General features: G+C 40.9%; 1 protein-coding gene across 1 annotated transcript in view; it reads right to left on the bottom strand.

Annotated features, from left to right (window-relative positions):
• AR (androgen receptor) overlaps nt 1–17,259 on the bottom strand; it is a 168,021-nt gene that overhangs the window by 14,947 nt on the left and 135,815 nt on the right. Inside the window, exon 4 of the mRNA XM_004275797.3 lies at nt 2,340–2,627. Within this exon, the coding sequence (XP_004275845.1) occupies nt 2,340–2,627 (288 nt within the window). The remainder of the gene's footprint in view (nt 1–2,339; nt 2,628–17,259) is intronic.

Below are 17,259 nucleotides of genomic sequence, written 5' to 3'. Positions count from 1 at the left end.
TTCCCTGAGATGCCAGAGAACTAAAAAAGAGGAGAAAAAGGGAAAGCTTAGTTTGGCTGTAATACTAATTAACAGTCCTTAGTGAGAGCTGCTTAGAACTCAAGCCTAATTACTGTATATGCATCAACAACATAGCTGCTTCAAAGGCTGGGCATTAGAGAACAGAGTTAGGTATTGTAATCAGATTAGACCTATAGGAAAATTAGCCCGCTAATGCCCATCCTTTGAAGCAGCCTGCTCAGATAGTACGGCTATCAAGGGATGACTTGAGGAAACAGTAGTTCCAGTCTACAGGTTTCCTTCAACATATATTCATTCACTCAACACCTATTTGGCGCTGCATTAGGCTGTTTTGGAGAAACAGAGAGAAGTCATGGTTTCAGGTTATGAAACACACAAAACAGGTTAGGGAGCAGAGGCTAACCTGAGATTCTGTTTTCTCACTAGAATCCAATCAACATCATTTCTTAGCAATCTTCAGTAGAAACCTATAGTCTCATGTCTAGTCTGGAAGAACATACCCAAAGAAAGGTCAATTAGGAAATATTTGCTGCTTTATTGCACCTGACAGCTAAGGTCTTCAAAGAAGACAATTCATCTTTGGGACCCATGAATGAGCTTCCAGGAAAAACTAGTGGCAGCTTAAAATGATTTTAGTGGTTTAGCACTCAAGCTTGATAATAATGACCCACCATTTACGGAGCATCTTCTATGTTTCAGCTATTATACTAGATGCTCTTTATACCTAATTTCTGTGCTGATAACCATCTGCAAGGTAGCAATTGTTCTACCATCTCTACAAATGAGGAAACGAGTACTGCAGTGGTACTACACAGACTATGGGTAGAGTTGGATAAGGAGGGGATTTGGAGTTAGGAGGGGACGTGGGCTCAAGTTCTGGCCCTGATACCTTCTGAATGTGCAACTGTGGGCAAGCACATCACCTCTCAGAGCTTCAGTGTATTTATCTATAAAACAGGGAAAAGAATCCCTACTTTACAGAATTCTTATGAGGATCAAATGAGGTACTACATATGAAACTTCTCTGTTCACCATAAATTCACATCTGATTGACAGTTATTATTAAATGGCAGGTTAATCTTTGACTCCACAAGGAGAGGTTTGGTTGTTGATGTTTCAAAAGAATCTTTCAGTCATGGAAGTTTAGGATTAAGAGAACCCTTAAAGAGTTTATGTTTCTCTTGTTTCCAAACTGTGTTCCCTGGAGCCCTAAGATTCTGCAAGAGTGATCTGAGGCTTCTCTAGGGGTAGTAAGGGAGAGGCACTGGCTTTAAATCAACCAGCTCCACTTGGATCTGTGTACCATGTTTTTGAGAAATAAAGAGTTTGGCTGCTAAAGGAACATTTGTGAATCGTTGGACAGAGGATCTCTGGGGCTTCTTTAAGCTCCAATATTTTAATAATCAGACCTTTCCAAACAACAGATGGCCAAGAGAGGAAGTGAATTCCCCATCACTGGAGGTATCCATGCAGAAGTTAGAAAAACACTTCATATTTCTTTCACTATCACCTAATGTTTCCTTCCACTATGATGATGCTAAGGTAGCTTATTTTATTTCTTTTTTCTTTTTACTTTTTTGGTCGCATGGCACAGCTTGTGGGATCTTAGTTCCCTGACCAGGGATCGAACCCATGCCCCAAGCAGTGAAAGCATGGAGTCCTAACCACTGGACTGCCAGGGAATTCCTTAAGGTAGTTTAAAGAGCACCAAGAGTTCCTTGAAGTAAAACTGGAAAACCATCAATTTAGTCCAAACCACTTTTCACACATTGTACAGATGGAAAAACTGAGACCAAGAAAGGGAAGGGATCACATAATGAGTTACCAGCAGAGCTAAGACTAGAACCTAACTGTTTTGACTCCCAACCCCATGTTCCTTCTATCATACCATATGATAAGAGTTCCCATGGTATGGGTTCCAAGTAATATTAAAGACAGAATATCAGTTAGGCTCAAGATTATCTTTGGGGTGAACCTGTGTGTGTACATATAGAAGAGCATCTTAAGGCATATAAGGGTATGTCTATGTGATCCATGATTATGGGAACATTTGCTGACTAAATCTGTGGGTTGAACATAGAAACATGGTTGCTGTGTGCTGATGTGAGGCATGTGGGATACTCAATAATGTTGCTTTTCTCCTTGATTTCTGAGTTTCCTTATTTTTAATGTAGGAATTTCTACCAATCTCTTCCCTCACAAGGTTATGGTGAGGATTGCATGAGTTAATGGATGGGAAGTAAACAGGCATGGTGCTTGGCCCAAAGAAGTCTTCACTAAATATGACCTCCCACATTCCATGCCCCCACTTTCCTTACCAGGCAAGGCCTTGGCCCACTTGACCACGTGTACAAGCTGTCTTTCACCCAGTTCATTGAGGCTAGAGAGTAAAGCTGCAAAGGAGTCAGGTTGGTTGTTGTCATGTCCAGCACACACCACACCTGGTTCAATGGCTTCCAGGACATTCAGAAAGATGGGCTGACACTCATAGCCTTCAATATGTGACACTGTCAGCTTCTGGGCTGACTCCTCAGTGGGGTTGGTGGCACTGGAAGTCTCCCCTTCCTCCTGTAGTTTCAGATTCCCAAGTTTCTTCAGTTTCCGGGCTATTGGGAAAGAAGGGAAACTTGGATTTATTATCAGTGGCCAAAAACACACAGCACAGCTACCCTGTTAGAAAAGCTGTTTGAGCTAAGAAAACAAGGATGTTCATTCTCCCTAGTCACAGACTCTAAACTCCTTAAGGACAAGTGCTCCGTTTAAACACTGGTTAAATGAATGATTCATCATTCTAAATTCCTCCTAACTCAAACTTTCATATCTTGCTTTCTCTGTGATCCTCTTGCCAGACAGACCTAGTATATCCTTGGATTGGACTCTGCCTAAATGCAGTCTCCACTATTCATACCTTGGATCTTCAATTAAATCATTTACTAATATATTCATGATTCACTCATTCATTCATTCAACAGACATCCATTGTTAGGCCTTTGCTTTTGGGTGGCGAAAAGAACATAGGCCCTAACCCTGTTTGGTAGAGGAGAAATAAACGCCCGCTAACAATTCTAACAATTAGAAAATGTCAAACTGGTGAATGTTACAACAGGAGTATTAACAAAAGAGGAAGAACAACAATCTCTCTGCACAGGTGAGGTCAGGAAATGTTTATGGTGATATATGACCTGGACCTCGAAGAATAGTGAGGATTTCACCAGGCAGAGAGGAATGGAAAGGGCATAAACAAAATCACTGAGTGTTTAGGGGTAAAACAGACCAGTGTGGCTGGAGTGTATATTGTATATGTGGGGAGACTGGCTGTTTATGAGGTTGAAAACAAAGGTGGGGTTTGACTTTAAAGGAGCATGTATATCATATTAAGAAATTTGGGCTTTATCACATAGATGATAGGCAAGTATGGAATGTTTTAAATCAAGGGAATGTTGTACTTGTGTCTATGTCTATCATGTCTAGCAAACTGCTAGGGAAGGAGACTAGAAAGGCAGATCTGTTGGAGAAGGACTAGACTTATCATCCCACTTTGCGGTCAATGAATGGGAATTTTTTGGTGTTGCAGCATTTCTCACTTCAACTATAATAGTCCCAGGTATTGTCAGACATTTACACTCATAGTTGAACATACACTGTAACACATATATTGATTTTCATCTTTAGTAAAGGGGAGAGAGAGAAGCTGAAGTCTGAAATCCCCAGTTGTATCAAAGAAATAACAGAATGTCCCTACCTTTATAATCTGCCTGTAAAACAGGAACCATCCATTAAAAAGGGTGATAGAAATAACATTATTTAAAAAAAACAAGAATAATCTAAAACTCAAACCTTATGAACCATCCTCCCCCTGTGCTCTCATACACACAATTTACAGGTCCTTGGGCATCCTGATGTTTACTTTGTGCTATTTTCCTTAGCATTTATATTGGCAGAAATATAAATAATTGAAAAGGTCATAACTCTGAGATCTAGCATAGGCAGTTGCACCAGGACAGACCATAAACCACTTTATCTCTAATCCCTTTAAAATAATAATAAAATTTAAAAGGTATAAAACAAAGAGAGAAGCTGATTGCTCAATTTTAATGGATAAATACAACAAAACCTGTTGCTGATCTGTTTCTGGCTCCTGCAAAAAATGATACTTATCTGGAACTGACTCTCAGCTCTAATTAGAAAAATAAGTCTTGCAATGCAAACTCCAATCATAGTACAACTCAGTAAATCAATGAAAGAATGAATCACATGTTTGGATCAACAACCAGGGTAGAGGAGGAGAAAATAGAGGGTTTGGTGGTGCAAGAAGAGCCCAGAGAAGAACTCAGGGTAAAATAACAAGGAAGCCTGGAAAATCAACACAGAGTTCAAGATGACCTTGTCCAACAATCATTTCTGCAAGGTTTGGGCACAGTCAGTAATGAGATATGCACACCCACTGTCAACTCCCACCTCCCATCAAGGGCACAGGCTGGAGGTATGGGCAGGACTAAGCTCATCTTGTCCCAGAGCTACTGGCCTAGCCCCTAAAATTTTTTGTCATCTGGGGAACCCATTGCTGACATGGGCTCAAGTAGGCAGCTCCACAGACTGACAGTGACTTCTGGATCTGCTCCCCTTGTACAGGTTCTAGAGGTAGACATTCTCTTCCCCATCACTGGTACTTTCTGACCTTGGGCTCAGAAGTTGCCAGGCCATGTAGTCCCCCTTTCAGCCTGGGAGAAGACAGATATAATTAGCCTTATGCCTGAGGGAACTAAGAGATATAAGGTTAAATATTTTTTCTGAGCCTTCTATATACTTCACTTCATAAACATATTATATCACTTAATTCCACAATGATCTTAGGGGGTGAGGAATATTTCCTATCTCTGTTTTGCAAGTGAGTAAACTGAGGTAACACAGCTATCAAGAAATAGAACCTAAAAATCTTAACTTAGTCTGACTATAAAGCCAATGCTCTTTCTACTATATCATACTGCATCCCCAAGGAGTCTGAAGCCCTAAACCCTACTTCTAGCCTAATAGAATTGAGGAGTAGGGCTAGGGTTATATTCTCCCTGCCTTCCACCCTCACCCGTGACTCTAAACTTCAGTAACTAGCATCAAATCCAGAAAGGAAAAGGCAGAAGCTATGAGACTCCTCTAGTCATTTGCCCAAAGTAGAAATAGGTTTGGGGAACTACAGTGGCTTAGAGATTCATAGCATGATGAAATAGGAAGGGTCGTTAGAACTCATCACATCCAGGGGGTTCACAGAATTAATATACCTTCATTGTCTACACAAGTAATACAGTGTGTGTGTGTGTGTGTGTGTGTGTGTGTGTGTGTGCGTGTGTGTTTATAGGAGAATGGTGGGAACTCTGGTGAACTGAAGTGAATGCTTTACCACCTTCTTGCCCCTGCAATGCATGTGCACATAACACACACACATATACATACTCCTAGAAGGCGTTCATATAATATTTTAAATTTTTCCTAAAACTCTTCTGTATCCCAAAGTTGAATTCAGGCCTTAGCCATTATTTTGGGACTTCTGTTGTTAATCCAACATTTCAAGTCAAGGATGGAGAGCCTGAGGTCAGAGTGAGTGTGGTCACCTACTGGCAGAGCAGAGACTAGAACCGGGCTCTTATTCCTAATCCAGAGTTCCCTGTACCATACCAGCTCTTTTTCTGAGTAAGTAAGTCATTTCTACTCTATCTCAGTACCTGCCTCTCTGAACTCAAGATTTGCACTGTCCAACACAAGAGCCACTAGACGCATGTGGCTACTTAAATTTAAATTAATTAAAATTAAATAAAATTAAAAATATAATTCTTTAGGCTCACTAGCCACAGTTCAAGTGCACAAAAGGCACATGTGGCTTATGGCTGCTACAATGGACAGTACAGTTACAGAGCATATCCTTCATCTCACAAAGTTCTATGGAATACTGTTGTGAATCTAGACTGTTCTCTGGGGCATCTGTCCCATTTGTCATGCCCTACTCATGCTATTGATTAAAAAACAAATCCAAATGAATTTTATATAGAAGAATCCATGGGTTTTTCAAAAAGGTGGAACGACACAGAGAGGAATTGGTGCTGGTGCAATCAGCGAGGTATGCTCTGTCACCTTGACTCTCCCACCAATGACTCAGATCTCAGTGGGCTGATGACTTGTGGACCTAAGCAAACTCATTACAAGCAAGATCAATATGTGCAGAAACTGTGGGGAGAATCCATCAACCTAAAATAATTCCCCTTCTCTGCATAGTGCTAATGAAAACTTGGCTGGTATTTTCATATCCTCCTCCTCTAGACCTATATGGCATCTGCTTGAGAAAGAGAATCCGTATTCCCACTTGCCTCCAGGACCTGGGTAACCTGCTGTCCCTGCGGCCACGGTGGCCCAAGCTGCACCAGGTGTTCTGGCCTCTCTGCCTGAAGAGGGTGACTGTACTGAACATAATTGAAATCAGATTCCATTCATTCTGCCGGGGGATCCTCTGTTCTCTCTGTGCAGCAGAGGCCAGCATGTTGCTAGACGACTTGGAATGCTGGACAATGAGGCTTGCTAGTCTCAGCTGTTACTCAATGCCCAAGGCCTTGTTTTCATCCATGAAGGCCGCCCCCACACCCCTCCTGTCTCCTGCACCTGAGCCCCAGAGTCATATCTAACTCTTTCATGTGAGGTACAGGCTTGTCAGGCCCCTGTGTTACCGCAGAGACCCATTGGTTTGCTCAAATTGAGTGATGAAGCCAGGATAAAGGGGACAGTATAGGTTGATAGTTCTAATGGTGTGTGAGTTGCTTTGCATCTCATCACTGTCTTTCAATCGTAGGTCAAAGCAGTGACAAGAAAGGGACATTGGCAAGGCACATCCTTGTCTGTACCTGATCTTTAGGGGAAGAGAGCCCTTGAAAACATGCCTGGATCCTGCTGCCTGGACCTTATAGGGAGCTGACTTTTCAGCATAGTGGCATTAGACCCCTATGAGGGCTGTCTCTACAGCAACAGAGAAAGATTTTTCCAATCAGGTTCAATGGTACATCACTCAGGAGAAGTAGATGTGATTAATCTGTAGCTTCTATAGCCACTATGACCATTAGGCACTATTCCAGCCTCATTCCTTGCTACCTCAAGACAGAGGTTTTCTCATCCTTGGGCAGGGGAGAGGCAAGGTGCGGTAAAGTTTACAAATTCTTAGAAAATTCAAGTTCCTCTCCCCAAGGTCAAGGATGTTTCTCTTCCTTGAATCTCACCATGGAGTTTGAAGGATAAAAGAATCATTTCCTGTGCTAGGTATACTTGATGGCCACCAATATTCCCAACCCCTGGTGTTCACATACCTTCTTCCAGTTATTTAGTCAAGCACCAATATAGGTGCTGTTGTAAAAGGATTAGGTAGATGTAATTAAGGTCACAAGTCAGTTGAATTTTGAGGGTCGTTATCCTTGATGGGCCTGACCTAATCAGATAAGACTTAAAAGGGACTGGACTCTTTCTGGAAGGGTATTCATGGAATCAGGGTGATTCAATATAAGGAATATTCTCTGTTGCAGGCTTTGAAAGTGGAGGTGTACACATGGCAAGGAATGAGGGCAGCCTCTGGGAGCTAAGAGCAGCCTCTGACAGCCAGCCAGAAAGGAAACAGAAACCTTAATCCTACAACTGCAAGGAACTGAATCCTGCGATAATCATATGAGCTTGGAAGAGGACTGTGAGCTCCAGATTAGAACAAAGCCCCTGACCAATAGTTTTATTTCATCCTTGTGAGACACTGAGCTGAGAATCCAGTCATGTTGTGTCAGACTTCTGACTTACAGAACTGTGAGCTGATAAATGGGTACTAAATTTGAGGTAATTTGTTATGCAGCAGTGGAAAACTAATACACTCTCCTTACAAAATTGGGGTATAGACAAGATAATAGGCTTTGGAATCAGAAGATCTTGGATTCAAACCCCAGCTCCATCAATTACTAGCTTAATAACTTTGAACCAATTGCCTAGCTTCTCTGAGATTCTGTTTCCACCTTTATAAAATGGAGAAGCCGCTTCCTGCTTCCTAGGACACTTATGAGAACTAAATGAGAGAGAATGCCTGGCACATAGTGAGCCCTCCAAAATGATTTTCTTCACTCTCCATCCATTCCTAAAGAGTAGAGAGTGACTGGATTACAGGAGACCAAACTCGGACATGGGGAAGAAGGGACAGCAGGATTAACAGAGAACCAGATATGGCAGAGAAGGGAAGGGAAGAGTGACATATTATGAGATGAAAAAAAGTAACTGAGTTTCTTCAGCATATAACTGCCTATAAAACTGAATTCAGGTCTTAAGTGTAATTCTAAATGCTAACTAAACACAAAGGTACATTTGGTGCAGAGCTTCAAATTCTTTGTGAAACCAGACTAGGCTGTACTTATGTGAATGTCTGAAATTATGTGTGTGTGTGCAGGTGCTTATATATTATAATGCTTAAATGTATGGGTTATGAATTTGAATATCTTCACTAGTCAGGCAGATACGCAAATGATCTAAAACAGCCTAGTGAACATAAATAGGGTGGGCTAGGGAACAGGAAAGTGATTGATGCCCTGCCTAGAGGCAGTCTAAGTCTGTTTGTGCTGGACAAACAATTCTGCAAGTCAATTTTGGCCTGTGGAAAACCAATTTGTGGCCTCTGGCTTAAATCATGCCAACCATCATTTCATCCACTAGGATTAGAGTCAGGGGATCTCATTGTACAACTTTAGGTTTAGATATTCAGAGGAACACTGGATTAAGATCCAGGGGAGCTCACTGTATGATCTCCAGAACATCCTTTTCTTTCTTTTGCTCTTAGTTTCTTGATATATGTACAAAGGGTAGTAGTTAACAGCAAAAAGTCTGGAGTCAGACTGTCTCAGTGTTAAGCCTGGCTGTATTGCTCACTAGCTGTGTGACTCTGGGCAAGACTTAGCCTCTCTGTACCTCAATTTCCTCATCTATAAATCGGTGATAACATTAGCACCTAACTAATAAGGTTGTTAAAGAGGAATATAGACACTGTGGTGGTGTCTGAGAGTAGAGGGAAGATTCTACACCACCAGTAGAACCCTCCAAGACTGTGGCATGGTGAAAAATTTCACTGTACTTAAGGAGGCAGAATGCAATGATGACATCAAAGTTCTAAAATGTTATTCACAAGAAAGGGCTTTTTATTATTGGTGGTGGTATTCACATTCTTATGGGATGTCTGACCTTGAACATATCCCTTGATTTCTCCTACACCTCAGTTTTCTCATCTGACCTGACTACTGCATAGGACTATTATTTGGAGAAAGTGAGATGATCTCAATGAAAGTACTCTGAATTCTGTAAAGTTGTATATCAATGGGCAGGCTATGACATTTTCCAAGAATGAATCTCTAGCTAGAAAACACTCTGAAAAACTGCTTAGGGTGGCAACCTATAAGAAATATTGTCTTCCATCTTGGTCAACTGGTCTCAAGTCAAAGATTGAGGGCCAAACTGACAGGTTCAAGAATCCTAAGATAATTATAGGATCTACCTCACAGAGTTGTTGTAACTTTACCTAACAGAATACATGTAACGTGCTTAGCACACAGTAAATTCTGTATGTCAATACATGATGCCTCTTACTCTTTCTTGCTAGTTGCTAAACCCCACATTGCTCCACGTCATTCCCTTTATCTCAAGCAGCTGAATTTCTCTCTGAAAAAGCTAACTGATGAAACAGGGAGATTAGCTTGATGCTTTGTGACCACCTAGAGGGGTAGGATAAGGAGGGTGGGAGGGAGACACAAGAGGGAGGGGATATGGGGATATATGTATACATAGAGATGATTCACTTTGTTATACAGCAGAAACTAACACAACATTGTAAAGCAACTATACTCCAATAAAGATGTTATAAAAGAAAAAAAAGAAACATATAGAGTTTCCACAGGGATTTAAATCAATTAGGAGAGAGAATCAAATCAGAAGTTTCCCCAGACATCAATCTAGTACAGTAGTGGAGCTCCAAGGATTTTAAAGGGCCCTGAGAAGAGGCAAAGTAGGCCTGATCATGTGGCTCCAATAAACCCTCCTTCTTTCAAAGCGGTGCTCTATTCCGTATCTTCATTTGGGACTCTGCATCAGATTTTGTTTGAAGAAAAGATTCCATTGCCAAGAAAATGTTTGAAAGCCCCAGATATTGTCTATTTCTTCCTTTCCCATTGAAACAAATCCCTATTATAAAGATGAGCAGACTGAAGGCCAAAGCTAAGTCTTGCTCAAGGTCACACAGCTAGATAGTAGCAAAGCAGGAACTAGAACCAGGTATCCTGACTTCTAGGGTAGTACTCCTTCAATTTTATCAGGTAGGGTAGCATGTTAGTGGGGAGAAGGGTCAGCTGGAAATGAGTGGGGAAGAATTAGGACAAGGATAAGAGACAGGGAACAGAGCCAGTTCTTGGCAGCCATGGAGTGAGAGATTAGTAGGGGTGCATCCAAGTGTAAGTGTACACAAATAAGTGTAGGCCAAATTCTCTCAGGCAATAAGGTTTCTTGGTCCTTCCTCCCATGCCCCCATTCTCCTCCCTGTCCCAATTCTGAGTCATAGGAATAGCCAGGGAAAAGAATATTGAATTTTATCTTTCAAGGTTTATGTTGGACTATTTAGTCTAATGGTTTTTAGTTCATGGAGGAGTAAACGTAATTAATAATAGAATGATATGCAATGCTGCATATGCTTGCCAAAGCACAGGACCTGGCAGAAACTATTTCCAAGTCTCCTCTCTCTGACTACTGAGCCAGAAGAAAGAGGTTCACTGTCCAGATGCCATCCTGGGTGAGGGGCACAAGGTCATTACCAAAAACCTGCTCATGTGAAATTGCAGAGCCTGGAAATGGTTTCACATATGAGGCTTTTCTACTGGAAAAAGTAACTACGTGAATTTAGAGCATACATGCTTTTACAATTACATTTAAACTGACATTAAAAACAAATGTGAAACAGTCCAAGCCGAACAGGTCAGCATGACCTGGAAAGCAAACGAGAGAAAAAAAAAAAAAAAAAGAAAGAAAAACGAAAAAGAAAAAAAGGCCCAATGTTAACAGCATTAGTCCTGTCAGTCTGTTGTAAATAAGAAAATACCATTGGTGTATTAACGGCTTTATTAAAGGAAAATTCACTAGCAGAAATATGCAACATTCAAACAAATAGAAAGCAGTTAAAGAATAAACCACATTAGCCTTTCAATCCACATTAGGGAAACTCTTGTTGGCCTGGAGATTAAAATTCTGCCCCAAGGAGGGGGAAACTCCCTTCCCTCCTTGAAGTTCTTCCTTGGCTTTTCTCCAGAATGTTGCTGAGTCAGGGGAAGGAGAAAGAAGTGTGTGCGTGTGTGTGTGTGTGTGTGTGTGTGTGTGTGTGTGTGTGTGTGTGTATGTGTGTGTGTGTGCATGTAGATGGAGAGAGGAGAAGGAAGAGGGTGGAAAATGCAGGTCCCAGGCAAGGCTGGAAGAGTGCTTCGGACCCTCATACCTGTCTGCCCCTGGCCTCAAAGACTGCACATCCACCAGAAGGAAACTAGTTTCGATATGGAGGCTCTGAGGCAGAGACAGAGCATAGCAAGATATTACAAACTCTAAGGACCTCTCCTCTTACATCAATGCAAATTTTGAGGCTGGCTTGGGAGAAAAATAAGGCTTCATACTTGCTGGAGAAGCAAGTGTATGGTGTGAGTGAAAAGTGTGGGGCACTAAAGCTAGAAGAGGTAAAGTCTTATCTACTTTCCTCCATCATCTTAACTTTAATAGAAAACAAGAGAGTAGACACTGGTTCTTGGATTTTGCCTTCCTCCTGCTTTATGAAAAGTTCAAGTGTGTGTGTGTTCCTAAAAGCAGAGTCACATTAACTTTGGGAATAGGGAGAAAAGAAATGTCTGACTGTAGTCTCCTGGTCTGTTTGAAGAGAGAGGCTGGCTGGCTTCTTGGGGGTGTTTCTCCAGGAAAAACAGAAATCTGGTCTTTGTTTACTGAATTTCTGTGGATCAGCTACTACCTTCAGCTCAATGATGGAGCCTGAGGTTAAGATCTAGTTCCTTGGCAGTGGTCCAGCAAAATGGAGGTAAGAGGAAACTCATGAATTGCCTAATAACCAAGTGAAAATGCCACAGGAGCCTCAGATGGGCACAGTGGCTTCTTGTTCAAGGTAGCACTTTGAGTCCTATTAGCAAAGCTTCTTCCCAGCAGCAGCACACTGTGGAAAGCAAGTAACTGAGCCAGAGCTTCACTGCATCCACTTGAGTCAGTGCCTGATGCTATCATATACAATCAAAAACAATCAAAGGGCACTCTGTTAATGCCAAGTCATATTATAGAAAACAACAATCATGATGCTCATGACTACATGAATTGGTAACTCTATTATTTAGTCCTCACAATATCCCTGTGAGGTAGGGAAACACCATCAGTCCCACTGGGAGGAGTCATCAACTAAGAGAGTAGCCCCCAGTCCCAACATTAGAGTATCTGTTGAGGAGCAAAGGCTTAAGCCCCTAAGCTTCAGATTCCAGGTGTTTCCTGCTATCCACTAGAGCCCTCTAGAACACTCAGTTTGAATGAGGCAGGTCAGCCTTTCTTCAGTGTCTGGTCATTTTGAGATGCTTACAGTATCCAACCTGGATTTTTTCTAATATGAAACAGCGACACTGGTGAACATAGCAACTTAACGATGGGCTAGCACCTAGCAGGCCCCATAATCAGATACTTGAGTCAGATCCTCTGACATAGGAGGCAGCATGCAAAGTTGGGGAGAATGAGTGACTGCCATTTTGGACTGGGGGTTTCCTTGTCTCCCTACCTACCCATAATACAGAAGTGAGACTGGGAAATGGAAAATTCTTTACTTGGAGTTTTGCGGGTTTTTTCCCCTTTCTTTTCTGCTTTATTGACGAATATACTAAAGAGCTTATATATGTGTTTGTTATGTGCCTCTTGCTACGTAGCGGGCAAGAATTAAGTGGTGGTGGTGGTTGGGCAGAGAGGATGTGGAGGAAGGGAAGGGAGGTGAAATTTAAAGGTCTCATTATAGCCACTCAGAGGCCAACAAAGACTCCTTATTCAGTTTTCTGAATTTCTTGCAGCTGCCAAACAATCCCATAATATTACAAACATTATTACTCAGCTTGGAGATGGGAATGCTTCGAAATTAATGTCTGTGTGCCTAACAGCTCACTAATCAAAGCTTCCATGCCTCATTTTCCACCCTGGTGAGAGTCCTCATTCTCTTCCAGTTTCACTGTGGCCAGCATGATACACCACACTGTGCAGGCCCAGGCTGGTGACCTTCTGTCTTGGTCAAGATCCAGATTTTCTTTTTAGTTCCAAATGTCAGTCCAAGTTTTCTGCAGGTGATTTCTTCAGGATTGGTGCTTACATTGTTTTAAGTGCTGACTGCTAGAAGTCTGAAATGTCCCTCAACAATCAATTTTCACTTCAGCCACAGAACCACTGGTCCAATGGGGTATTAAACAGGAGAAAGAAATACATTTCTATGCCTGGGTTAAGAGATCTAAAAAGTGTAGCAAGAATTAAATGGACTGAAGAGAATGGAACTTGATTCCAAACGAGGTGATCTAAAGTAGTGATGCCATTTGCAGTTTACTTCCTAGATATCTGTTGCCATGGAAATATTATCAATAATAGATAATTTGAAGGCTCTACTGGTTTCTGGGTGGTTGTGTATTTCCCCCTTAGTTCTACTTCATACAAACATGATCCCAAAGGATGTACAAAAGTCTCTAAAAAAGCATCTTTCTCAGGTAAATTGTCTATGTATAAGTTCAGGACAATAGGAAAATATTCTAAACACTTTTGTTGATCTTAAGGAATACATTCTCCAATTTGTAACTACAAGTGGCACTCTTCTTAAATCAAAAGTAAAATGTTTTCATACAAACCATTATGTTATCAGTTCATATGAAACTTTTTTTCTGAATTTTTATATTTGGAAAATACTTGCCTTTGTATATATGACCTATTGTGGGCTGTGTACTCTTAGCTTTCTGCATACTACTTTCAAAAAACATTGCCTGTGACATCATTTTACTCTCTCAAAAGCACCTCAGGGAATCTGGAGCACTCACAGCGAAAGTAAACAACAATAAAATCTTTCTGCTGCTATTACACTTTAAAAACTCAAGGATTTTAAGTGGAAATTTTATAAGTTAGATACTTATTCAAGAACCAGATATGTGGTATCATCAATTTTGATGATCAGAGAAAATTATTTACCTCTACCATAGTTCTCTAAAAACAAATATTCAGAGACAGACTACAGCATATATGTGCTGTACCAAATAATTTGGTTTGGAGGAAATAAGAGATACGGTCTCTCATCTCTCCATATACAAGTTCACTTGAGAACTACAGTTAGAGAGAAGTATACCTTTTTCTCTCCAATGTCACCAAATATATATGTAACCAATTGGAGGATGGCAATATTGACCCTGGAGGACAGATTGCAAGGGTTAATTTAGGGGAAATTCAGAGACCAGGGAACCAAGGAACCAGTACCATAATCCACACTCCTATAGCAGAAAGAACAGGCTCCATTAGTGACTGGGAGCGCACAGACCAATTTTCATCCAAAAAGGGAGATACAGTGATATTTATTGTGTGCCTACTATGTACCAGTTTCTTTACAAATTTACCACCATTCTGTAAGGAAAATTTTATTATTCCCATAGTGTAGTTGGAAAACTGAGTCGGAGAAACTGAGGCTCAGAGCGATCTAATGATTTATCCAAGGTCATCAAGATACTAAGTGCCAGAGCCAGGACTAGAAACAAGGCCTGTATGTATCCTAGTCCACCATGCTATTTCCACTATACACAGGACCTCTTAAAACACAAAACCAAAAGAAAAAAAAAAAGCAAAACAAAACCAGAAACTGTAAGTGCTGAGCCACATGTTGTACAGGTTGGTGTCAAAATTTATAGGGCAATTCTGCTCCTCTGTGCATGCCTCAGTTATGCTGATCTGTAAGAGCACTCAAGTATCTAAGAAATTTGTGTGGGGAGTAGCACTTCTTAGAATTGAGACTTACTGCTTACATCTTCAACCTAGAGACTTTTTAGGCTCTAATCTACAGAGTCCAAGTAGAAGGGAGGAAATTCCATTAACTGAGTTCCACATTGTTGATTCTTTATGATACTCTGCTGCTTGCTGAACAGGGTTTAGAGGGGATTCAATCATTGTGTGGGCAGTGGGACACAAATTCTTAAAATCTGTGATTTCTAGGCCTCCTACATGAGCAATGAGTGTATGTGGTAGCACCATGATGAGGTTCTGGGTGGATGTTGGAATGCTAGTCAGAGAGTACACAAAAGGACTGTTAAACTTTAGGGTAGAATGTCTAGATAGCCAAAATATTTAGTGATCACTTTGCATGATGCTAGAAGTCATTATATTTCTCAGAAATTATGTATCTAGCATGCTCCTTGGGTCAGGAATATGTACCTGTGGCTATTAGATAACTTGGGCCTGAATTATATCCTATCCTTTGTGTATGACAATAATACTACAGACCCAACATGGTTTACTTTAGTGGTTTTAGTAGCCTCTGGTGCATACAGTTGAGATGTGGTGAAGATGGTCTGCTCTTGGTCATGAAGTCATTCTTAATTGATTCTCCTTGTGAGCAATATACATGTAGGTATACACATCTATAAAATGGATGACCTGGGCTTGGGGTATTGCCTACTTATAGGATAGAGTATTTATCTATAACCAAGTTTTCCAAAGTACATTCCAGAAAACAGTGGTTTTATAGGATATTAACAGGTACTATGTGAAAACAGGTTTCTGTGCTTGAGTTAAATTTGGGAATCCTGAATTACCAAGCTCCTCAGGTTACTTTATTGCAATACTTGACAAGGTCTGTGATATGCTAACATGCACTGTAAATCTTCCTGATCAAGACCATAATATGCAAGTTTTCCTAACTTATTTAACCATAAAAATAATTTTTCATGTATCATGTCACAGAACTATTTTTCTCAGAACCCATACTGAGAAGCACTGGCCCAGATCAAGGCAGCAGACTTGTATAAGGGAAGGACTTATGCACATGGTCAGCACTTACAGGTATCAATCCAAGCAGAGGCAACTAACCCCAGGAACCAAGGCTATAATCCTAGGTGTTTAATGAAATCAATGCTAGAAATTTCTTTCTCTCTCTCTACCTAGCATACTATCTCTTTTTATAAAATTTAAGCCCTCATCTATACAGCATTCATGTCATCGCTAATTCTCTTAAAAAACAAGCATGCAAATAAACAAAATGGTATGTGAACATGTCTATTCCATGTCATAGCTCTTCAACTGCCTGAAGTTCAAACCTTTTAGCATAATAACCAAGTACATTTTCAGTGTGGTTTCAGCTTGCCTTCCCCCTTTCTCCAGATCTGGCCATATTAAACTACTTGTGCTATTCCTCAAAACCTCAATGAATTTTTTAAATGTCTTTCTGCCTTTATTCAAACTGTGCCCTTTGCCTTGAATGTCCTTTCCCTCTACCTCATTAAACTTCTTCCCAGCTTCTTCATTTCCTATTTAGCCTTTAAAGTTAAGGTGTATTAGTTATCACGGTCTGTCTCCCCTTGTTTAACTTTCTGAAGGCAGGGATTGTATCTCATTCACCTATGTTCCCCCAAAATGCCTACCACAGAAGCTGGCACATAGTTGGCACTCAATTAATATGTGTTAAAGGGATAAATATATGAGTGAATGGATGGAAAGATGAAAGGGATAGCTAGTTGGCTGGTTGGAAAGATGAATGGATAGTTTGATGGATGAATAAATGTTGTGAAACTTTTCTGCTGAAGAACCAAGCCATGAAATGGTATTTCAGCATTGGAATCACTCTCTTGCATCCAGGGCATGTGATCCAGAAGTAACAATGGTGGGCTGCTCGTGAGCATGGGGAAAGATGAAAGAGCTGACGTCAACGCTTCAACACTTCAACACTGGAAATGACAAGGATGTTCATAGTGTCCATGGCAACATCAGACCAGGCCATCCTCTCAACTAGAGAATCATGGAGGTTGTTAAAACCTACAGATCTGTTAACAGTTTTGAGTCTCAGATGTGGAGCTCAGCCTCCTAGTAAGAACGAGACTTCTCAAATATGCTAGAGTAACCTCTGAAGAAAATGCTGCACACCTCAGATTCTCACATGCTCTGGGGCTCCAT

Source organism: Orcinus orca, chromosome X, assembly GCF_937001465.1.
Source record: "Orcinus orca chromosome X, mOrcOrc1.1, whole genome shotgun sequence".
In the NCBI taxonomy this organism is placed as follows: Eukaryota; Metazoa; Chordata; class Mammalia; order Artiodactyla; family Delphinidae; genus Orcinus; species Orcinus orca.
The sequence above is the reverse complement of the archived record's forward strand: the minus strand, read 5'-3'. Positions and strand labels throughout refer to the sequence as shown.